We start from the raw sequence: 23,608 nt of genomic DNA, 5'->3' as shown, positions 1-23,608 counted from the left end.
ATTAAAATATATATGTCCAGAGTGGTAAATGCTATGGAGAAAAATAAAGCAGGGGTGTTTGGGGTGGGGGGTTGCAATTTAAAATACAGTAGTAGCCAGAGAAGACCTGGTAGAGAAGATGACAGCTGAACATGGTAAAGAAGAAGGTGAGGCAATGGACCGCATGGACACTTGGTGGAAGAGCATGCCAAAGGAAGAAACAGAAAGTGCAGATGGCATAGGTAGGAGTGTGCCCGGAGTGTTGGAAAAAAGAGAATGCCAGTGTGGCTGGAGTTGAGTAAGAAGAGTGAAAATGAGGTTAGAGAGATGAGGGGTAGAGGGGACATGACCATGTAGCCCCTGTTGTAGGACTCAGGCTTTACCATGAATGAGGTATGAGCCGTTGGAAGGTTTTGAGCTGAAGGATGCCACATTGTGTTTAGTTTTTTTTAAAGGATCGTTCAGGTTGCTCTATTGCAAATAGATTTTGATGAGGGGCAGGGACCAAAGCAGGAAAACTATTTAAGAAGGTATTAACACGTCTGGGTGAGAGATTGCGGTGGCCTCGATAAAGTGGGAGCTGGAGATGGTGACAAGTAGTTGGATTATAGAGGTATTTTGAAAACAGTTGTCCATTATCACTGACTTTGGTGATAATTAAATTCAACGTGAAAGAGAAAGAGAAATGTCAAGGAAAATTTCAATGCATAATCGTGTATTTGTGTTTAGTTCAATTCAATTGCATAAACATTTGTTTCCTACTATAGGTTATCTAGCACATATGAGGCACTGTGCTAGTGAAATGCAGTTCCTTCTGCCAAAGGGCTTATATTCTGGAAAGGGAAACAGACATATAAATCAATAAATTTGTGTACACCACACTAAGTCTAATAAACTATACTCAATTTCTGAAAGTGGGGAGAGATTAACACTGTCACAGAGATAGAGTAAGACAATGATGGAAGTCCTTCTAGAGGAAGTGATGCCTATGTTGAATATTGATGGACACATGAGGGGTCTTCCGGGTGCTAAAGAGGGGGTGGAGAAGTAATATTCCAGGGAGAGGTCACTGCAAGTACAAAGACACAGAGGAATAAAACAAATGTGGTGTGCCTAGGGAAACAGAAATAAATTGGATTGGCTGGAATGTGAAGTTCAAGGTGAAGAGAGGCTGGGAGCTGAGAAGAGCAGATAATAAAGGATTTTATATACCCTGCTTCATGCCTGGGCTATCCAAAGGAGAGCCAGTGAAAAGTTTTAAATAAGGGAGAGTTGTGATCAGACTTAAGTTTTGTAAAATATCACTCTGGTGGCCACGCAGAGATGATTGGAAAGAGGAGAAGGCAAGAGGCTAGAAACCCAAAAAAGTTATTGCAGCCATTGCTGAGAACCTGAATTAAGGCAATGGCAGAGGGAATAGAAAAGAAAGGTTGGACTTAAGAATTAGAAACAGCAAAGCCCAGTGGCAAATTGGTTATAGTGTATGAGAGAGAAAGCAGAATCTTGGAGGCTGGCAGATGTGTTCACATCAGTTAAGATTAGAGGACACTGCTATTGTAGCATTATTTACAATAGCCAAGATATGGAAGCAACCTAAGTGCCTATCAACAGATGAATGAAGAAAGTATGGTACATATGTACAATGAAATACTACTCAGCCATAAAAAAAGGTGGAATCTTTTTTTGCAACAGTCTGGGTGGACCTTGAGGGTATTATGCTAAGTGAAATAAGTCAGACAGAGAAAGACAAATACCATATGAGTTCACTCAGATGTGGAATATAAAAAACAGACAAACAAGCAAACCAAAGCCAAAATAAATGAGCAAATCAAACCAAACACAAACAAACACATAGATACAGAGACAAGAGTAGTGGTTACTAGAGGGGAAAGGGCAGGATGGTGAGGGTGAAATGGATAAAGGGGATCAACTGTATGGTGACAGATGGAAACTAAATTTTTGGTGGTGAGCGTACTGCAGGGTATACAGAAGCAGAAATATATTATTGTACACATGAACCTTATATAATGTTATAAACCAATGTTACCTCAATAAAAATAAATCCAAAAAAGAAAAATTTAAAAATTAGAAATGATAAACAAAGATCAGGGAGAGCTTTAAAACAAAGAAGGTCGTGGAAGTTGGGGAAAGTGATGTGATCAATTTTGGCATGTGAGATAAAGCTGAAGCACCTGGAGGATAAAGATGGAAATCTCCCATTTGGGCCTGGAAATTAGCAGAGGAGAATAATTTAGGGGTCAGTGACATGTATAGGGATATTTTAAACAACAGGAACTTTTTTGACTGTTGAGGGAAAAGGTTTAAAGTAAAAAGGTGGCTAAGGATAGAATCCTCAAGAACATCAGCGTCTAAGGGGAGACACAGGAAAGCAAACCGACAACTGACACTGAGAATATATGGTCAGAGATGTAAGACAAGTAGCAGGATAAAGAGTAGCCTCCAAAGTCAAAGAGGGAAAAGAGATGGTGTAATCAAAAGTAACAAAGGTCATAATAAGAGCCAGTAAGATAAGGATTTAGACACATTTGTGAGTTGTGTGAGCTGGAGGTCATTGTTGATCAGAGAGAGGACAATTTTAATGATACAGTGATAGGGTGTGGGATGGGTAGAAATCAGATTATAGTGGTTTGAAGTGGATAGAAGGTGAGGGAGTACAGACACGTTTATAGATTACTCTTCCAGTGAGCTTGACTTAGCCTGAATACCCAAACCCTCCCTCTTCCACATGAGGTGAGGCCATGCCCACACTAACCTGTGGACTAGAGTAGATGGAGGTGGATGATGAAAACAGGTGAGTGTTGAGAGCTGAGAGTGAAGTGGGGAAGTGACTCCAGTAAGCCAGATAAGGGAGTTTGAAAGGGTCCCCAAAAGGTAAGGGGCCAGGGCCAGTGTCTAAAGCTGGATTAGGGGAGCAAGACAGACATCTAGGTAGGGAGTTTGTAGGCAGGTCCTCAAGAAGAATGAGACTGTGTGTGCCACTGGGTCTGCAGTTCAAGGGATTGATCAGGGCTCCAGGCTCAGTGGGGAAGGAGGGAAACTAATAAACTGAGAGAATGGGAAGGGTGAAGGCCTAGTTGTCATGGCAAAGTCTCAGGGCAGATGTAGTAGAAGGAGGGCAGTTTGAGAGCAAAGAGACTAATAGGTGATGGTTTCTTATATATGAAGATTTCAGACAGAGAATGGTTCCAGCTGCCATAGTCTGGTGCACAGCCATGGGAGTGGTCAGATGACGGGGTGAAAAATGCAGGCATTTGAAACTGAGGTACTCAAGGTTCTGGGAAGCTACAGTGTTGGTGGAATCCTCCTCAAGGTCACTGAAGTCACCCAGGATGATGGCAGAAATTGGATTCATGGAAAAGAACATGGCTAAATCCTCAATGAACATAGAGGAGTGTCCAGGAGATGACAATCATCAAAAAAAAAAGTAAGGGGACAGCAAAGCTAGATGGGATAAACTTCAAAGCAGGAATGAGTTTTACACAAGAGTGTGCATGTAATAGACATTGGGAAGAATGTCTTCAACTGCTTTTGGACCTGCCATACATTTGGGAGGGCTGCAAAGGAAGTGGTGTCCTTGAGGTAGGGACAGGAAGTGGAAAGTTCCATTTCAGGGAAAGTATGTAAGAAGAAAAGATTGTCTTTATCATATACATGTAAAAACGTTATGCTCTCAGAAACTAAGGATCATCTTTTATTTTCTACTAAGACTGTTAAATTATAGGTTTCCAGAGAATCACAAAAGACAGTTGTACTGACTGGGTAGTATTTAATAGACCAGGTCTTAAATAAGAAGCCATGAACATAAACATTTAAAACCAAATATATAATAAATAATCATTAAGTTATAAAGTACATAGTTCATATTAAAACTAAATTCTCAGAGGCAAATGTAAATATAACAGAGCAATAATATAGAATAATAATGCTACAATTTTGTGTCCAAAGAAGACACTTTCAGCTAAAATGCTAAAAATAATGATTAATTTTCCCTGAACTACCATGACCGACAGAAACCTTTCTTTCTTTCTCTCCTCCTTCCTTCCTTGCTTTCTTTTCTTTTCCCTCTTTCTTTCTTTCCCTTTCTTTCTTCCTTCCTTTCTTTCTTTCTTTTCTTTCTTTCTCTCTCTCTTTCTCTCTCTCTTTCTCTCTCTCTCTTTGTTTCTTTCTTTCTTTCCTTCCTTCCTTTCTTTTATCTTTTTTGGAACATTTCCCTTGTTCCTGCAGCAAGTGTTGCTACAAATGCTGTTGAAATAATGTTGAGTAAATGATCCAATTCAGTAGAAAGCTTTACTCAGAAGTATGGTCAGATGTTCCTGTAAGAGTGTCTAGAACTTTAGAGACTCATAGACACATAAAGCTCCAAAAAAGGCTGAATATCCCATAGAGATTAAGTCCAACCCTCATCCTACAGATAAAGAAATGGAAACCCAAAAAGTTTAAGCAAGTGACCACGACTTCACATCCAGTGAGATTTCAGGTCTCCTGTATCACCATCCATAGGTGAACAGCAGTGTTTATGGGTCAGCCTCAGACCTTCCGGAGGGCTGGCTAAGTCTTGAACACAGAACAGTGAAGATGGAGCAGTTCGAGTCTCACTTCTTCATCTTGTTTATTCTGATGCATTGCTTTCCTTGGGATATTGCCAGGATCATTACCCGAGTCTTTAAGCTCAGTTTAGTGAAGGCTCTTAGCCAACACCCCATTAAGTTAATTTTACTTTTAAGGTAGAATCTCTGGTCAAAAGAATTAGAACAGAGATTTTTGACAGTAGACACACCAAAATAAATACATTATTTTAAATATAAAATCACAGTGTCAAAGAAGTCAACAACTATAAAGCCAGAAACAAGAAATAAGGACTCCATCTTTTCCAAGCCTGCTTTCCACTTTTATCCCAACAACCTGGCCTGATGCTGAGGCAGGCTTTAGATGCATATTATCATCGTGATACACATATTTACACGATTCCTTTGTAACAACATTTAAAAATTTTAAAACAGAATACCTTGTTTCTGATGATAAAACATTACATTTCATTGAAATAATTGATTCCTAATACATGTTTTAGAACCATAAATTATCTGTACTTGTTTAAAAAATATTTTTAAGTAGATCATCTTTGTTCTTAGAGCATAAAGCATTTCCCATACAACATCCTCTTGCACACTCACAGCCACTTTAACAATAAGAGATTCTCAAATAGCTTATAACATTCTAGTGAAAATTTTATTTTTCTAGCGTTTTTAACTTTATATTTAAATAAACTGCTGGAGTTGATATGAAATGGCAGTTAGATCAGGTTGCTTGTTTTTGCTACCCATGGTTGAAAGATTGGGATGCTTATGCAAAAGTCTGTTTTCTACTAGGAGTCCTGAACTCCTGATTTGTCTCCTGATTTTGACTTTATATAGATGATTGAATTTGCCTTATGCAAAGCATACAAACGCAAAGTGTCTGTCAATTTTAAAAGTAGAAAGAAAGGCAGAAAGAAAGAAGGAAACAGACATTTGGCATTAATAACTCACTCCCATACAATCATTATAACAATTTGAGAAGAGAGCTATAAGACTTTTTAAAATTCTGTTTGGTTCCAGACGGTCGTCTAATGCATGTCCCTCTATAGATTTTAATTGCCACTTCCACAAGCTTAGAATGTTAGCTTATAAAGGGACTTGAGTTGGGGAAGGTACTAGTATACCCACTTAGAGAAAAAAAAAGACCAAAAGAGTCTATTCCATAAATACATTCATATGTATAGTATTTAAATATTTTTGACAGATTCTAATAAGGGAGTCAGACTTTTTGGAGCCATCTGATAAAGCTATCCCCCTGGTACATAAATAAATCATGTATTTATATGTTAGACATTCTGAGATAAAATAAAACCTCTTCAGATATAGATTTTAAACAGTTTTCATTTCCTTAAAAGAATGAACACTTCAACTTTGATTTTCACCCTATGCTTCTATATTCTCCAGATTGAGTGAAGGTATGTAACCTTTTAAGTTATGAACATCAGAAACCTCATTCTTGTCATAACCAAGATCAAGGTTAATCAATAAATTCCCAAACTGTATTTTTGGTTAAAATTTTTAAGCTTCTCCAAGAAATGGCATAGTTGGCAGTAAGATAAAGTAAAAACCTTAGAGGTCACAGAAATCTATAACACAGGAAATCAGACTCGAATTGAGTAGAAAGTTTTTTCAAGTTGACCAAACACAGAGCATGTGGATCAAACTGAAGTATTGCATAGTGATTTTGGAGGAATAATCCTGACCTTGAACACTTATCTGAGTTTTTTTCCCCCATCACTAATATATTGTACTCCTCCATTTGGAATACCAAGAACTGAGTTTCACTACTGTGTTAGAGTATGAAATATAGTGTCCAGCTTCAAGTGAGATCTTTAGGAACCTTCATATTCCGTGTGTTCTAGGAGAGATGCTGATGAATCATCTGTGGAAATAGAATACCATGAGTAACCTCAACATAAGAAGCAATCTGGATAAAGATGAAAGTCAAATATAATTTAAGTTACATACCTTTTGGATGAGTGATTTTAGTCTTTCTAGGAATTCTTTGGGTGGTTTTTTCTCATAAGAATCACATGAAGGACATGTCTAGAAATCAATGAAAGAGTAATAATCTTCTTTAAAGCTTTTTTCCTATGTAATAAAATGTTCATTCAAATTTTATGTTTTCCAATTAGAGACATAAATCATGTTCACTGAAAAACTTTGAGAAGCACATAAAATTGTTCAGAAAATAACAATGAGAAAAATCACTTGTAATCCCATCATTAGAGATAACCACTGCAGTGTTTTGATATGTATCCTCCCAGTAATTTTTTCTTTGCATTTGTGTTATTTACACTGGCTATTAATTTGCCTTTGTTTTAACACAACATAACACAAGCATTTCCTACATATTAAATATTCTTCAAAAATATATCCCATAATGTTTGCTTTGTATTCCTATATAGGATTGAAGTATTACTATTTTGGGGCATGTAGATTGCTTCTGACTTTTCACTGTTGTATACAATACTGCAATGGACATCTCTGAGTAATTTTTCATGTACATCTTTATTTTATTCAATAAATTACTAAAAGTAGAATTACTAAATTAAAGGGATAAAAAAAGTTAAGGCTTTTGATATACGTTATAAAACTTTTACCTCTATTCACATAGAACATTCTTACCATTATTGTGCATTGTTAAAAATTTTAATTGAAAAAAATAGGATTTCCTATCTTAACTTGCATTTATTTGATTATGAAGAGATTAAACAATTCTTCACATGTGCATTGCCCACTTATATTTCTTTTTTTAAAAAATTCTTGGTTTATATTCTTTACCCTTATTCCTGTTTAGATACCAAACACCAGGCCATTGCCTGCTGTTTAGCATCTCTAATGCCGGTTTGATGTTGTGGTGAGAGATATTTGACTGAAAGATAAGAGATATAAGTTCTAATGCTCATTCTGACACTTAATATTCGTGGAGCTTGGGACAAGTCACTTAATATCCTTGGTCTCACCTTCCCATCTATCAAATGAAGGTGCTTAACTGGATAATTCTATGTTCAGTGCCAATATTACCATTTTATGGTCTTTGATATTGAGTTTCAAAGACATGCTCAACTCTTTTCTTCTTTGAGGAAAGTTTTAGAGGGATACTTTTCACATTGCAACCTGGTCAAGCAATCAAAGGAAATAAAAATCATTTTGATATTGTAATTAAGATTTCATTTGAATCACATGTGAAATTCCTTAGAGGAGAGAGAACTGATAGAAAAATTTCTAGTAATTTATCTTATGTGTTTATCCACTGGTTTTGATTAATGCCTGAATTACTCATGAGATTATCTGCATTGCTCATGAGTTGGCGTAAGAGGAAATATACAAGAGGTTCTCAAGGACCACAAAACTAGGGATTATTGAAATTCCCCAGCCAAATAATGGGGTCTACCCATTCAAATGTAGTACTGACTCTGCAGTTGTACAGGACAGTAATAATATTCTTTAAAAGAGGAAGGCAATGTTTGAGATTTATCCTGGTGTCTTGTAGGCTACCTCTTTTCTTTCAGGAAAACTGGGATCTAGCTCCTGTTAATAAGGATACAAGTTATATGTGATCATATAATGAGAGCAGAATATTTTTTAACTCTTAAGTCACACTTGGATTCTCTGCCTAATGACTTCCTCACCTTGAAAGCTATATTAATTATTCCAGCTACCAGGGGCTGTTAGCAAATTCTAATTGGATTTCTGGACACTTTCAAGTTTGTGGACTAGGAAGTGGTGACTTTGCTTCTCAAAACACACTCTATATGATAAGGCATAACATGTAGCTGGAAGGAAGGCACTGGAGGCTCTGGCTGTGTGTGTGTGTGTGTGTGTGTGTGTGTGTGTGTGTGTGTGCGCGCGTGATGTAATAGATATAGTTAATAAGTACAAATAAGTTAGATGACAAATGACAGTCTTACCAGTTTATGTTTCTGTCTTTTCCCTGCATTTGTGGGAGGTAGTTTCCTCTTCAGCTGTTTAGTTAATACATTAATTATCTTTTCATTGTCTCCGGTATTTGCTGACTTTAGTTGGATCTTCTGAAAACATGAAAACGCCGACCGCTCACAGTGTCTCTGAAAGAGAAATAATTTGTATAGATGTTAATGAAAGTTATTCAGAAAGTAAAAATGACCTTCCCAATCCTCTTTTCCTACTTCTACTGCAGTGTCTTGGGTCACATTCATTTTAGCAGACAAATGAGGAATGATTTCATGTCCTACTTAATCTTTGGGCTAAAGAGCAGACTCTTGTGATATAAAATTTCCCCACGTTAGGGGAGAGAGGACATTTGCCTGTCTCACAGACAGGAAGAGGGAGCTTTGCTTTGCCACAGTTCTTTATTCCTAATGTCATTTTGAGGTCTGGGTGTTGGGCAGGACTTGGTATTTCATAAGGGAGAGTTAGATTGGTTTTAGAACACACTTTATGAATTATGAGGCTCTAAGAGACATTGTGACTGGTGGCAGCTTTGGGTGAGTTACGCTGTAGTGTGATTAAGAATCGTTTCATTTGTCTTTTGTTTCCCTCTGCAATGTACGTAGGAGTATCTAACAATGACATACATGTCTTGAGCAGCACCTTATCCTGTACAATGCCTGGCATAGTGTCTTGTTGCTAGTGAGTGCTCAACAAATATTTGTGGAGTGGACAAATGAAGTAAGTGAGTTAAAGCCCCTCCTTTGGGGAAAGGAAGTGGGTGCCTACCTCTGATGGCACATTCCACGCCTAAGATTCAGTACACCTGCTGTAGACCATGTGTGACTTTTCTAAAATCCTATTCACACTCTCAAGTCCATTAGGGTGGGATCTGCCTGAATCAAGCAGTCAAGGAACAGAATTTGAGACATGCCTCCCCCGCAATGGGCAGGAAGACTGTCCCTTAGAACGTAAGAGTAATGTCTCAGAGCATGGAGAAGTGGGCAGATCAAGGATCAAAAACTTGACTCTTGCTTTAATCAAATAACCAGTGACCAGTGAATAAGTCAAAATGTTAGAAGTTGAACTGAAAATGAAATGGAATTGATTGGAAGAACAAAATTTATACTGATTTGTTGAAAACATTTTAATGCTGATCTAAGAACTTGTATCCAGGTTACTTTTTTCTTTCAGCAGATGTCTGTATATGATGCTATCCACCGCCCTAAAGTTGCTATATCTTCATTTCACCGGTGTATATGGAAGTTACCGCCATGTATACAGAAGCCTCAATTTTTCTCAGTTCCTACAAGGGCCGTCCTATATACAACAATACTACCTGAGTCTTCCCATGACAATCAGCTGAAAATAGCATCTGGCCTGCTTTGCATTTTCCAACCTATATGCTTACCCATTATGAATGTTGATTAATAACATGCATCTTTAAGACACAACCCCATCAGATTTGCTTTGCATACATGGCCACAAGCCGAGAACCAGCTTATCTGGTTTCCTTATATCAGAGCAGCTGGCCTCTCATAAGGGCGAGATAGTGTCCTTTACATATGTTTGCCAAAATGCTTATTTAATAGAAACTATATATAAATGTTAATTATAGCACTTTTTTTTCCTTGAAAACCACATGTTCATGTTTGTTGAAGTTTTTTCTTTTCTCTTCTTTTGACCACAACCGGCTTAACTTACTGGAAAAAAATAATATTCATATTTAAAGAGGTAAATTTTCCAGCTGAAACTGAAAACGCTAACTGTTTCATCCGTGATGATCTGAGAAACCAGCATTTCTCACAGAGACCCATTTTGCTGAGTTAACATTTACATGTGGATGTTGAAAGAAAATTAGGTTCCAAAGAACTATAGGGGCCTACCAAATGAACTCCCTTGAGACAGGTATCGCCAAGAGTGGTCAACACAAGCAAGCAAAGATTTGGCACCTGAGAAAGCCTTTCTGAAAGCCTCTGAATGGCATCTGGACACCAGTGCCTGTATTGATGGGGCTGTGCTTTCTCTCCTGCCCTTCCTTGTTCACCTGTGTCAATAGACATTGGAATTTTGCTTTGTGCTTTCTGCAAGCAGCAGAGCTATCCCTGGCAATCTGTGGTCCAGGACAAATACCTGCTGGATTTGGCTTCAGATGCACAGTAAAGGCAGCCTCAATAAGGAATAGAAGCAAAGGAGCTGTTCTGCTAAACTGCCTTAAAGATGTGTTGAGAAGAGGAGTAGAGAGATTAACTTCGATTCAGGCAGCTTAGGTGCCCTGTCACTCAGGATGACCCCGAGTTCACGTGCAGCACTACTATCTGGGAGCAGAGCCACTGTTTTGCTTTGCTGTGCCTTGCAGACTTAGAGGGCAAGGCTTTGTTTCCCTCATCCTTTAACACCTGGAAACATGAGGAGTTATCCGTCCTACATTAGTTCTGCAGAATCGAGGCAGCAGTAAGGAAAACAAAAGCAAGAGTAACAAACCACTCTTTTTAGCTAGTCAAGTGCTGCTTTTGCAAGGAGGTGCACTTGGCTTTGTTGATTTGCAATTGAATATTTGAAAATATTTGCTTCCTTACAATTTATTTTTGACCTACTTAACTTTTCTTTCTTTTTTTCTTTTTTTTGCAAAGAAAGCCCTGGCCATTCACATACGAAGTCTTGCTAACTGGGTAAAATTACCTTTGTCCTGCATACAAACTAGGTTTATATCAGGGTTCCTCAACAGTGGCACTGTTGACATTTTCAGATGGATAATTCTTGGTTGTCAGGACTGTCCTGTGCATTCTAGAATGTTTAGTAGCATCCCTGGCCTCTACCTACTAGATGCCAGTGGAAACCCCCCACACACAATTGTGCCAACTAGAAATTTTTCCAGACAATGCCAAATGTTCTCAGAGGGCAAAGTCACCACCAGATGAAGACTACTGATTATATGATTAGAAAGAGAAAGAAAGATGCCTGGTGAGGCCAATTAGCAACCTTAGATGATCACTATATATCAACATTTATATGCAACATTTAAATGAACTTATTTTCATTAAACTTGTTAATCTTTTTAACTCTTTATAGACTCTGCTTTGATGCTAGCCCTGAAAAACTTGACATAATGCTACTGTGGCCTTGAACTATTTTCTTCTCTCCTGGGTTTGCCTGCCAGCATAGCTTAAAGATCTTAGTAATACCATTATTCACTTGTATCATAGCCAGCATTGCTTGATCAGATTATCAGATAGATACAGTGTCACTGAGACAAAATCCTGTCATTATAAGATAAAAAAGATCTCTCTTTAACAAAGCATATAAAGGAAGTACCCACTGGATCAACTCAAGTTAGAAGGTGGGATATCTAACTTGGAAAGTTAGAGACTGAGCTAAGAATCTCCCCAAAGGACTCTAACCACAGCAGTTAGACAAAAGGCGTGAGATGCTAAAAAAGATATGTTTTGATAATTAGGGCATTAAGAAATAGTCTTACTTGTTGGAAAAGTCTTTCCAATGAGCTGAATATGCTACTTTCATTTTAGGTATTGCTTATTAGAAAAGGACCTAGTAAATGAGAGTGGTTAGGTTCAGAGCTAGAGAGTGAATTTTAGAGAAAAGCAATAGTTGTGACTCATTCACTTTCTAAACTTCTACACAGTCATTTACGATAATTGTTTTCTTTGCAATGTATCCTCATAAGCCTCCCCTTTGTAGTGTCCTAATTACTGGTAACACTTTTATAGTTATTCTAATTTATGCAGTTAAAGGTCTGTGACACTGAAAACATTTCCCCCAATTGTGTTTATATCCTCAGGGTACCAAACCTGAAGACTAGATCGAAGTTACCAAGGAAAAGAGCAGCACATAGCACACTTGAACTATATGCTAGGATAGGCCTCTTCTTCCTGGGACCTAATGGATTTAAATGGCTTAAGAGAACAGGATGACTTGTTGTAAACCGTCCTTTCAAAAGACCTCACCGAAGGCCAAAGACAAGACTCATTGAGGCCAAGGTACATGGGAATTATATTCTAAAGGATGGCCTTGATTTCCACACTACCATTCTTCCATGCTGTGCTATAATGTATTCCTTCTTTCTTCCTTCCCTTCTTTTTTTATTCCTTCCTTTCTCTCTCTGTCTCCCTTTCTTCTTTCCTCCCTTTCTTTCTTTTTTTCTCTTTCTTTCTTCCTTTCTAGTTATTAAAAGGTGAATTCTGCTTCTGTGGTATGTGTCTATATTTCGTACATAGGTTTACAAAGAGGGCTCAAGAACTTTCATGCACAAGGATTCTTAAAATGTAATTAGTTGGTCATTGTTCAGAAAATGATCATAGTGTAGATTTATTTTCTAGTTTTGTATTCTATCTCAACAATACTACTTGAGAATACTCTTAGAGATATTTGGAGATAAAAGTATATCTTATAAGGTATGTAGTGTTTTATTGGTTGGCTTGTTGGTGAACCAATGAATATTTGAGCAAAATAGAAATAACTATTTTACCAATTATTAAACACCAAAATTCATGGAAATTAAGTATATTTCTAAATAATCATGTTAATGCCTCTCTTAATTGGATTTAAAAACATGTCAAATTTATTTTCACAAATAAATTCAACTGGTCTTACCTTTACATCTTCTGGAGCTGGCAGAAATTCAGGGTCCTAGAGCAAAAGAAAATTAGTTCTGAGTTATTTATATAAGTCAAAAAGCTCCTTTTATAGTAATTGAAGAATATTATTTAAATTTTGTTGTGACAAATATGGCCTTACCAAGTCATTCACATAGTTTTTCAGCTGATCAACAATATCTATAAGTTGACGCAGTCTAATCAAGAGGCGATCTTGCCCTTGGAAGCTTGATTTATGGGCCACTGTCCCTGAGAAGAGGACCATCAGGCAGATCACTATTCTCTCCATGTTGCCAGGTCTGGATCTCGTAAGTACTAGTAGAGCAAGACCTTGGTCTCAGTTTTCACCTCAGTTTGTGAACAGGCTGTCAGTAAAGCTATCTATTTATTCATCCTTCAGGGAGAGATAAAGCCCTCCCATTGCAGCCTGGAAATCTTTGTAAAATGGATGAATGTGAGTAACTCTTTTTTCTTTTCCGCTGGCTAGGTATACGTGTGCATGTGCTAATACGCGGGGGCAGGGATTGATGGAGTCAACGAAATGTGCCCCATCTGCATCTTAGACAGGAAAAAGAGAAATGGGTGAATTCCAATTTTCAGCATGAATCAAGAAGTGTGCACAGTAAATAAAAGGTACTACAAGACTTCAAAGAAGTAAACAAAATACTTTGATGTCTCCTGCTGTGCCTCCCTGGCATCTTACCTGTTCTCCCTGACAGTCATAAGGGCACTTCAATAATGAGTAAAGTGGCAACATGTGCTTTCTTGCAGGATTTTTTCTTGTGGTAGTAACTAGGCTTTTTGACTGAAATCGTCCAGTGTTCCATCATAAAGGTAGGAGGAGAGCTACCTTTTAGGAAGTTTTAAATATCAGGGGTATTTTCCAAATTAGCAAGAATATTTTAGGTTCTTAATCAGGTTAAATGGTTTAAAGTAGAATGTGCTCCAACTCTCCTCCAAAGCATCCTTAAGTAACATTAATCTCAGCTTCTAACATTTTACTTAACAATCTGATTTATACATATCATCTTATCCCCCAATCAAGATCTCACTCTACCTTCATTCAAAAGAAAGAAAAAAAAGAAACTCTGTAATGTCTATCTCTTCTATATAATGCATCCGTTAAATGAATGAAAAGTGCTAATACTCATTCCTCTCTAAACCAAAATTTTATTTCAAACAGCAAAATCCAAAAATACCCATAAGTGACTCTTCTTCTCTTCGGGTGGTGTTACTTATTATTTTCTCTGGGTATGAACAACACATTTCTAACTATGACAGATAGAGGTTAATAAAAAGCTCAAAGTCCAGAAGTGGTTTTATCATCCTCCTCTCTGCTGCTTCTCCTCTCCCTGCTACTCTTCACTCATTTGAGAAAGCTGAATACGATATTCCAGAAACATAGAAGTAGTATTGTAGCTAGTCAACTAGGCCTTACAAATAAAACTCTTGACTATAGATTTTGTTTATCCATTTATTTCTTCATCTGTTTCATCACAAGCTTACAGCCATACTTTTTTCTAAAATGTTATCTGGCTAAGATAAATTGGACTTTGGACTTGATTTGCTTTGAAGGTTGTTTGTAATCTTTTTACCATGAAATAAAGGTATCAAGAGTATCCAGGTTTGGTCTTAAAGAGTAGATAAAAATTCTTACCAAAGATCAAGAAGTCCTCCCTATAATCATTAAATTCCATAGGGGAGGGTTCATGTGTAAACCCATGAAATACATATGGACTTGGGGTTGCCAGTTGGCACCTCAACATTGCCTGCATCACCTTTGTGCATGCTTTCTCTATCTGCTAGAGAGATGTGAGTCTCCTTGAAGACACTAACCACAGTGTTCAAGAGCTCAATTTCTAAAGCAAAGTGCTTTAATTCAAATCCAGGCCATAACAATTAATTGTACATATGACCCTGGATATGTTATTGCAAAAAGAAGGTAAGTATAGAATCTAATCATAGGGTGTGATGAGGCTTAAATTGACATTCCAAGTAAAAGGGCCAAGTACAGCACACAATAAAATCCCAGAAGATTTGTGTGCTGACCGTGGATGAGGGTAGAGAGGAGAATTTATAGAAGCCTGGAGACTAACGGATCCATGGAAGGAAGAACATGGGCAGGTCATCCGAAATACAAGGGTGTTCCTCTGCTGGTCATGAAAAGGTCAAAAGTCTTTGGTGCTGCTTAGAGAGAATCACTCATCCCGACTCTGGAGTGCCTCACCACCACCCTAGACACCCCAGTTACTCCCTGAGACCTCCCAGCCCTCTGCAATCCCTCAGCCAGCACGCCAGGATCTCCAAGGTCCCACTCTAGCCTTAGGACCCAAGAGCTTTCTGAGTCAGATCCCCTGCTTTAAGTGGCATTTCAGTTGTTAAGCATTTTGAATATCACTGCTGGTATAGTAGGCTGAGTAATAATGGCACCCCAAAGATGTACACAACCTCATCCCTGGAACCTGTGAATATGTTACCATCACAGGTGACAAAAGGGACTTTACAGATGTGATTAAATTAAGGATCCTGAGATAATCCAGATTCTCCTCGGTTATCCGTGTGGCCCAATATAATCACAAGGGTCCTTATAAGAGGAAGGCAGGAGTGTCAGAGTCAAAGAAGATGTGATGCCAGAAGCCGAGGTCTGAGTGATATGGGGCTAGAAGCCAAAGAATATAGGTAGCCTCTAGAAGCTGGGAAAGATGGGGAACAGGTTCTTCCCTAGAGCCTCCAGAAAGAATGCAGCTAACACCTCAGTTTTAGCCCCATTAAGCTCATTTTGGACTTCTGAAATCCAGAACTGTATAATAATGAATTTGTGTTGTTTTAAGCCACTGATTTTGTGGTAATTTGTTACAGTAGCTGTAGGAACATTACATACCTAGGTATGGAATTGTTACTCTTGGAAGAAGGGTGGGAAAGAGGAAAGGGTGATAAGGAGAGAACTAGTAAAGGCTGGAATTTGGTTTGTTGGGCTTTGGGGGGTGCAGGTAGAGGGGACAAGGAATCATGAAGAAGAGAGGGAAGTAAAATTAGTGTAACTACCATGGGGTATGGGATATTAGGGAGAAGAATGTATAATGAGGACTTTCCTGAAAGTCTCGGTGTATTATAACAGCTTCTTCCTGGCACTGAGAAGGCTTGCTCAGGAGTGACAGTGTGTTTCAAAGTTATGGAGCCCAATTTGCATTGCACTTGAATTTATCACTGTGTTGAGACAGAACTTAGGGTGGGAGTAAAGAGGCTCAGATTTACTTGAGTTATGTATTCTGCTTAGAAATACTAACTTATTGCTACCTTTGCAGCATCATTTCATTGGGGTGTTAATGTATTTTTACTCTTTAAATTATAATCTTTTTTATTATTTAGATTCAGTCAGTCCTGCCGTTAACACTTGTAAGGAAAATGAGAGTTTATTTCACTGTGACTAAGATACTAGGGCACAATTTGAGTATAACAAGAACTTTGTGTTTCCTTATATGCGATTTTGTCTGCAAGAAATACTAGGTGAATGCAGAATCCTGCATCCAACCGAACCGAGCCATATAGGAATGTACAAAATGTACACACACCTCCAACACCCACCAGTCACCTCAGTTTACTGTGTGTGTGATGAGCCCCACCTGTCCACATCTGGTGTTCCATCCTGGGAACCCTCTGTTGCCATTTCTCAATAGCTGGTAGCTGCAACCTCCACGAACAAACTTCAGGTCTTTTTCTAGGTAAAATGCCGTATTTATTGTAGTATTTATGTGTTTCTTAACCATTTAACATGTGCAAGACTGCTGTCTTTTTTATTAGGTTCCTGTCATCTTTTTAATGTGTCACTGACAAAGTTTTAGTGTTGTGCCCCTAATCCCATTTCCCCCATAAGCTCTGTGGTTGTTATTGTGCGATTTTATATAGTGTAGTTGATTTTTAGAAAAGTGTATGTCACAGTGTACTGGAACTGACTCTATTTTGTCTGGAAGTGTCACACTTAAGTCTCAACAGCATCTAGATACATCCAGGTAAAGAGCAAGACTAGGATAAAGTATTTATTCCTAAGAAAGGAGAAAAGGGGGACGAGGGAGGAAGGCAGAAAGAATGAAAAACAAACTCTTTCTTATTTTTACACATGGCTTATCTGAGCTCAGATTTCAAAAACCCTGGTGGTACCGCTCCTCCCCTGGCCCCTCCCCATTAGCACAGGGAAGCTCATCTTGGCCTCCATGAGCCTCCTGAAGTTATTTGCAAAATGTTGTGTTTATGTTTGTGGGAAGAAGAAAGCCTTAAGTTTCATTCTCTTCTCCAAGGAAATATCAGGCAGCTGCTGTTTTTGTTTTCTAGGTTCCAGAGACTTCTGTGAAGGGCAGTGCGATCCACGCTGCTTCAGCACGTCCACAGCACTGTGCACAAGAGCGACAGCTCCAGACTTTCTGTACAGGACAAGTGAAGGGACAGCAGTCTGGCTGAAGTTACACTTGTGTAGTGAGCACCCTGCTTTTACTTAGCTGCCATGTTTATTTGGTACCTTGGAGTGAGGTGTTGGGTTCTGCTAGATGCCTTCTTTCCAGGAAGATAACCCAGGTCGTCACCATGAAAGCATGAAATTTTAGTCACCCACCCGAGGGGATTTGTGGACATATTTCAAGAATTTCTCGAATGGACTGTGCTTATAGACCCCCTGGTCAGTGTAGGAAGGAGGCCAGGGCACTGAAGGAAGGCTTCCAGCAGGGAGAGCAGGCTGAAGGTGAGAGGAATAAAGGGAAGGAGGGGTTGAAGTCTGAAAATGAATGCTGCTAGGTCATGGGGAAAGATGTGCCAGGTCTAAAACAGCGCTGGTCACTCTGCACCCAACTCTTCTGCCCTGTCTATACCGCTCTTCCTTGTGACCGCTGGGTGCCAAATACTCCCTTTCTGCTTTCACTTGCTTTGGCCGCTCATGGGTAGGATTAGATGTCCTGCCTGGCAAACTCTGCAAAGAGAGGTCTCCGGTGTTTAGAGTGATATATGTTATTATAATATGTGCCACTCTGACATGCCAAAGGTATTCAAACAGGTGGCTTGTCTATAGACAACTATGACACCCATCAATGAGGCTAGAGATCAGATGTCCATCATTCCACGACCATCAGGCATAAAGGATGGAGAAAAAGAACCAGAAGATCCAAACTGTACACCCAAGTTCCATCCTGACCCCACAGCACGAGATGTGACATGTTCCACTGGACTCAAGGCCTGCACCTGTTTCCTTCCCTAGGGTGAGGGGCTGCTAAAAACATCTTCCGTCTTGACCTTGCAGCTCCCAACACATGGTCATGAAAATAAAGAAGTACACCATTGGCCTTTGCTGTGTCCTCTTCCTAAGTTGTCTGCTGAGTTCCTCATTCATAGGAACCTCCTCCCCACGTTCTCCAAGGGGCGGCATCAGGATCTCAGAGAGAGGAGTCTGCAGGTTGAATGCCACCCTCATTCTGGACGGTTATTTCTGTTTCTAGGGATGAGGATCATTTTTTGGAAAATCACTACTTTTCATCGTTGTATTTACAAATCTAATACATGTGTGTCATAAAACAAAGAATTCAAAGAACATATAATTGTGTAAAGTAAAAAGCAAAATTTTAAATTGCTCTCTTTTCTTCCCTAATTTTCACTTGCTGGGGGCACTCTTGAGAGTTTACAAAGTATCGTTATAGACTCTTTTCCTATGTACTTAGAACAACAGAGAAGCATAGATATAGATACATACATATTGAAGGAAGTAGAATTATAAATGGACATAAAGAAGTACAGAAAAAGAAATATAAAGATATAGACATAGAAAAAATGTGCTTTTTTACATAAAAATTTAATCTTACCATACATATTCTACAACTTTCCTTTTTCACTCAACAATATGTCAGAGACAGCAGTCCGTACAGTACTCACACAGGGCTATCTCATTTAAATAGGTAGGTTGATATTCCATTGTATGGCTGTATTATGATTTATCTATTTATAACCCTGCTGATAGACATTTAGAGTGTTTCCAATTTTTATCCCCTACAAACAGTGCTGCAGTGAACATCCTTGAACATCTATGTCTTTAGCATATGTGAACTATATTTCTTTTAGGTACATATCCCACATTTCACGTCCTGAGTGGAAAGATTACATCCTTTTAAAAATTTGATAGAAACTGCCAAATTGCCCTCCGACCTATCATACCAGTTTATATTCCCACCAGCAGAAGAGTCTCCTTTCCCACTCCATTCTCACAAACACATTTTTTTATAAATACTTTATTCATTTTTTATTTTTTTAAATTAATTAATTAATTAATTGGTTGCATCGGGTCTTAGTTGCAGCAGGTGGGCTCCTTAGTTGCAGCTCGCCAGCTTCTTAGTTGTGGCATGTGAACTCTCAGTTACGGCGTGCATGTGGGATCTAGTTCCCTGACCAGGTATCAAACCCAGGCCCCCTGCATTGGGAGCGCGCAGTCTTATCCACTGTGCCTCCAGGGAAGTCCCTCATAAACACTTTATATTGTGAATATTTTAGATGTTAGCCATTATGCTAAGGCAAAAAAAAAAGGCAAAAAAAAATTAGTATCCTATCATTGATTTGCCTTTCTTTGATCAATAATTAAGTTTGGCATATTTCATATCTCTATTATCAGTGGTTTTTTGTTTTTCTTCTGTGAAAAGCCTTGTTCATATTCTTTGCCCATCTATTGGGTTGTTTCTTACCTGTAAAGGCTCTTTTTCTCTTATAGATATGTTAAACATGTTTAAATTATTTTCTCTGTGGTGTCTTTTGCCACACAGAGATTTTGTTTTTATGTTACTGGATCTGAGAATCTTACGTTTTATGACATAAGCTCCTATTGGATATCAAAAATGTCTCTCCTTCCATAATAATAAATGGTAGAAATTGGTTTAATCTTCCTCTTGCTTGAGAAATCCTAATGCCAAGGAGTCACTATGAATTTAGGAGTACTTTTAAATGAATTTGCATTTAATTCATCACAAGACTAGTTACATACTTTTTTGAAAGTATGAATAATACATGTATGGTTGAAAATGATTTAGTTTATAAACAGTGGCCCACACATCACTGGATTCATGGCACCTGAATGCCATCATTTTAGAACAAAGTTGGATATGATATATAATTATTATGTAAGTCTAATCTTATACCACACCCAAGGGGACAAAGCACTGCAGAATCCTAACATGGCATCCGAGTCATCAATTGTCAATTGTGTTTGCTACACTTTTAGTGCTGAGTGTTTTATTTTACTTAGAGTCTTCAAATATGGATTCTCCATGTACAACGTACACGGTAGCTCTATAATCAAAATTGATTGATTAACAAAGTGGACAACAGGAAAACAGTCTCTGAGATTTGCTCAGTGGACTCAAAGGTTGCCCTGAAATCAGCCTTTAAACTGAAAAATAGTTACACCTGAGAGCCACTTCTGTCACTAATAAAGGGGGTGGGGTATCTCTGGGAAAAGACCTTGGACCAGTCGAAAAGATACTAATACTAATAATTATTAGAGCAAACACTTATATAGTTAAGTGCTTTACAGACATTATCTCATTTAAAGCACCAACATGAGATGAGGTACTATGATTATCCCTCCTTACAGATGAGGAAATCAAGGCACAACAAAGTTGAAGTGATTGGAGGACAACTGTTTGCAGAGCTTGACCATTTCTCTCCACATAAGGAGACGGCCACTGGTGCCAAGGCCATTGGGTTATAACAGAACAGCCTCTGCAGTTCGTGAGACCCCATAATGGGATTAAACCGCAATGGTGATGCTTCTGACATGTGGATTTGGAGTGAGGTGAGGAGTCCTTCTGCAGAATAATTCTTGGTGGTTTCCAGAATGTAAATGTATACCTTGTCAGAGTTAATTAAATAATCAGCTTCCGATCTGGGTTGGAATATCCAATTGCCTGTCTTTTATTTTACCCAACCTGGTCCAGTGTAAGATTTGACTTTTTATTACACTAAGTGTAATAATTTTCTGGCATTTTATACCCTTACAGGAAGAGAGAAAGAAGTGAATAAACCCTTGCAATCATTTGGATCATGAATAGCACAGACAAAGTCAATCAGGAAAATCAGCTATCTTGACAACTTAATGGCCAAAATGTGATTAAGTTATTTACATGTATTTAATCAATTATTGTTCATTTGCCATGTTTTTCAAGCCTTCTCAGAACACTCATCTTCTGCTCCAGTGAGCTTCCACAACTTTAAAATAGACACTGAGGGGGCAATCGGTACAGAGGAAGACAAAAGAAACGTGCTTCCAAAGAGAGCCAACTAAAATTAAATCTTCATGAAATTAAGAGATGGAAGCCTCAGTGTTTTGGTATATCCACAGTTAAGTCATCACAGGGCACGTCAGTATTTAAAAACAGTTGTCTGTTACTTCTGCCATCTGTATATGTATCACCTGGAAGCTTTAATGGCATGACAGGGATGAGGGATTCCTGCCCTTGACTTGATTTTCATCCAGGCCTCAGAACGACTGCTTTGATCCTTGCTACTACGTTCAGAGAATAATTTTTAATGGGGTTAGTGTTCAGGTCAACATTTATTTTTATTTATTTATTTTTACTTTTTATTGGAATATAGTTGATTTACAATGTTGTGTTAGTTTCTGCTGTTCAGCAAAGTGAATCAGTTATACATATACTTATATCCATTCTTTTTTAGATTCTTTCCTCATGTAGGTCATTACAGAGTATTGAGTAGAGTTCCCTGTGCTATACAGTAGGTTCTTATTAGTTATCTATTTTATATGTAGTAGTGTGTATATGTCAATCCCAATCTCCCAGTTTATCCCTCCCCCCTTTCCCACCCCCGGTAATGATAAGTTTGTTTTCTACATCTGTGACTCTATTTCTGTTTTGTAAATAAGTTCATTTGTACCATTTTTTTAGATTCCACATATAAGTGATACCATATGATATTTGTCTTTCTCTGTCTGACTTACTTCACTCAGTATGACAACCTCTAGGTCCATCCATGTCACTACAAATGGCATTGTGTCATTCTTTTTATGGCTGAGTAATATTCCATTGTATATATGTACCACATCTCCTTTATCCATTCCTCTGTTGATGGAGATTTAGGTTGCTCCCATGTCCTCGCTATTGTAAATAGAGCTGCAGTGAACATTGAGGTGCATGTATCTTTTTGAATTATGGCTTTCTTCGGATATATGCCCAGGAGTGGGATTGCTGGATCATATGGTAGCTCTATTTTTAGTTTTTTAAGGAACTTCCATACTGTTCTCCATAATGGTTGTACCAGTTTACATTCCCACCAACAGTGTAGGAGGGTTCCCTTTTCTCCACATCCTCTCCAGCATTGTTTGTAGATTTTTTGATGATGGCCATTCTGACTGGTGTGAGGTGATACCTTATGGTAGTTTTGATTTGCATTTCTCTAGTATTTAGCGATACAGGTCAATGTTTAGGATGGAGACCTTAGAAATGTAAGGATTAAGGTGTCTAGAGAAGGTCCTCAGTAATTATGGAGAACAATGACCCCAGCAGCCCACAATCCAAGTGAACCACAATACCTAGAAAAGTTTTGAGTGTCCACCTCTCCCTCCTTTGATCTCCTCCTGGCTTTCTCTCTGGATCTCTCTCTTCCCCTTTTCTCTTTTGTTGCTCATTCACTCCCAGTTTCTCCTCCTCTTTTCTTCTCTCTCCCTGGCTCTGTTTTCTTTCATCCTAGTTTGTTTTTTGTTCAAATCCTCACACCATGTATGTTTCTCATAAACTCATAACTAACACACAATAATAGTTTATTAAATTTCACTTATTATTGGGTGGAGGCTTCCTGAGAAAGAGCTCAAAGAGGGATTCAAGAAAAAGACATTAGAATTAAAAGTCCTTGACAGCAGAAAGCTTTATGTGGAACAAAAGTGTGACATCCTTCACACTGTGTCCTCTAAGAGCATTAAACTACATCTGGGGAGGGTCATGAGGTGACTTGATTGAGATGGAAGGATGGTCTCAGTCACATGTGACAGATTGGAAGGAGTTTGAAGACCCAAGTGGAGGAAGATGAGAAAAGTACATTGAAAATATGTTCTGTGCAGTGCATGTGTTGGGCACTAAGTAATGCCACTAAGGTGGCATTCGGTGAAATGCCACGAATAAAGTGACATTTCAATAAGGTGAAATTTGACAGGGTTTTGTGTGATTAACAAACATCCATAGGAGTTTTAGAGACTCATTATCTCAGCTACGACAAGGAAGTGATATTGTTGCTCTGAAAGGACTCCTTGGGGGGGCTTCCCTGCAGGTGAAGGGGAGGGAAAGTAGGCAGGGCTTTGTGCCTCTCCACCCCTGCTTCAATCAGAGAAAATCTTCTTTTATTTGTTTTATACATTGCGTCCTGTGTAAGATTTAGTTTGAAAAAAGGTTTACCCACTAGGGAAAAAAAAGAAACAGTTTTAAAGTGACTGATGGTGTTCCCTCTTTGTAGAGCCCAGGGTGGTGGTATCACCTACCT

The 23,608-nt window shown here is 38.4% G+C and overlaps 1 protein-coding gene and 1 long non-coding RNA gene across 2 annotated transcripts in view; one reads left to right on the top strand and one right to left on the bottom strand.

Moving 5' to 3' along the window:
• LOC111186104 (uncharacterized) overlaps nucleotides 1–22,942 on the top strand; it is a 30,788-nt gene extending 7,846 nt beyond the window's left edge. Inside the window, exons 2-5 of the long non-coding RNA XR_016393199.1 lie at nucleotides 12,286–12,484; nucleotides 13,258–13,407; nucleotides 13,587–13,732; nucleotides 17,429–22,942. This is a non-coding gene — a long non-coding RNA (uncharacterized LOC111186104). The remainder of the gene's footprint in view (nucleotides 1–12,285; nucleotides 12,485–13,257; nucleotides 13,408–13,586; nucleotides 13,733–17,428) is intronic.
• Nucleotides 3,661–13,400, bottom strand: IL21 (interleukin 21). Its single transcript, XM_089911534.1, has 4 exons — nucleotides 13,242–13,400; nucleotides 13,098–13,133; nucleotides 8,489–8,644; nucleotides 3,661–6,620 (listed from the first exon to the last, which is right to left on the bottom strand). Exons 1-4 carry the CDS (start codon nucleotides 13,386–13,388, stop codon nucleotides 6,519–6,521), a joined length of 441 nt encoding a protein of 146 aa, XP_089767660.1. The 5' UTR covers nucleotides 13,389–13,400; the 3' UTR covers nucleotides 3,661–6,518.
• Nucleotides 22,943–23,608: the final 666 nt, after the last annotated feature.

This window comes from Delphinapterus leucas, chromosome 5 (genome assembly GCF_059928025.1).
Source record: "Delphinapterus leucas isolate spDelLeu-1000000601 "Yukka" chromosome 5, BTC_Dleu_Yukka2, whole genome shotgun sequence".
In the NCBI taxonomy this organism is placed as follows: Eukaryota; Metazoa; Chordata; class Mammalia; order Artiodactyla; family Monodontidae; genus Delphinapterus; species Delphinapterus leucas.
This window is presented reverse-complemented; position numbering and strand designations above follow the sequence as displayed.

Bases quoted from the DNA above. Each gene is read 5' to 3' on its own strand.
- IL21 (XM_089911534.1), bottom strand. From the start codon at position 13,388: ATGGAGAGAATAGTGATCTGCCTGATGGTCCTCTTCTCAGGGACAGTG. The intron at 13,134-13,241 runs GTAAGGCCATAT...CTTTTGCTCTAG, and splicing joins AAAACTATGTGAATGACTTG to GACCCTGAATTTCTGCCAGC. The intron at 6,621-8,488 runs GTAAGACTGTCA...ATTGATTTCTAG, and splicing joins AAAGACAGAAACATAAACTG to ACATGTCCTTCATGTGATTC.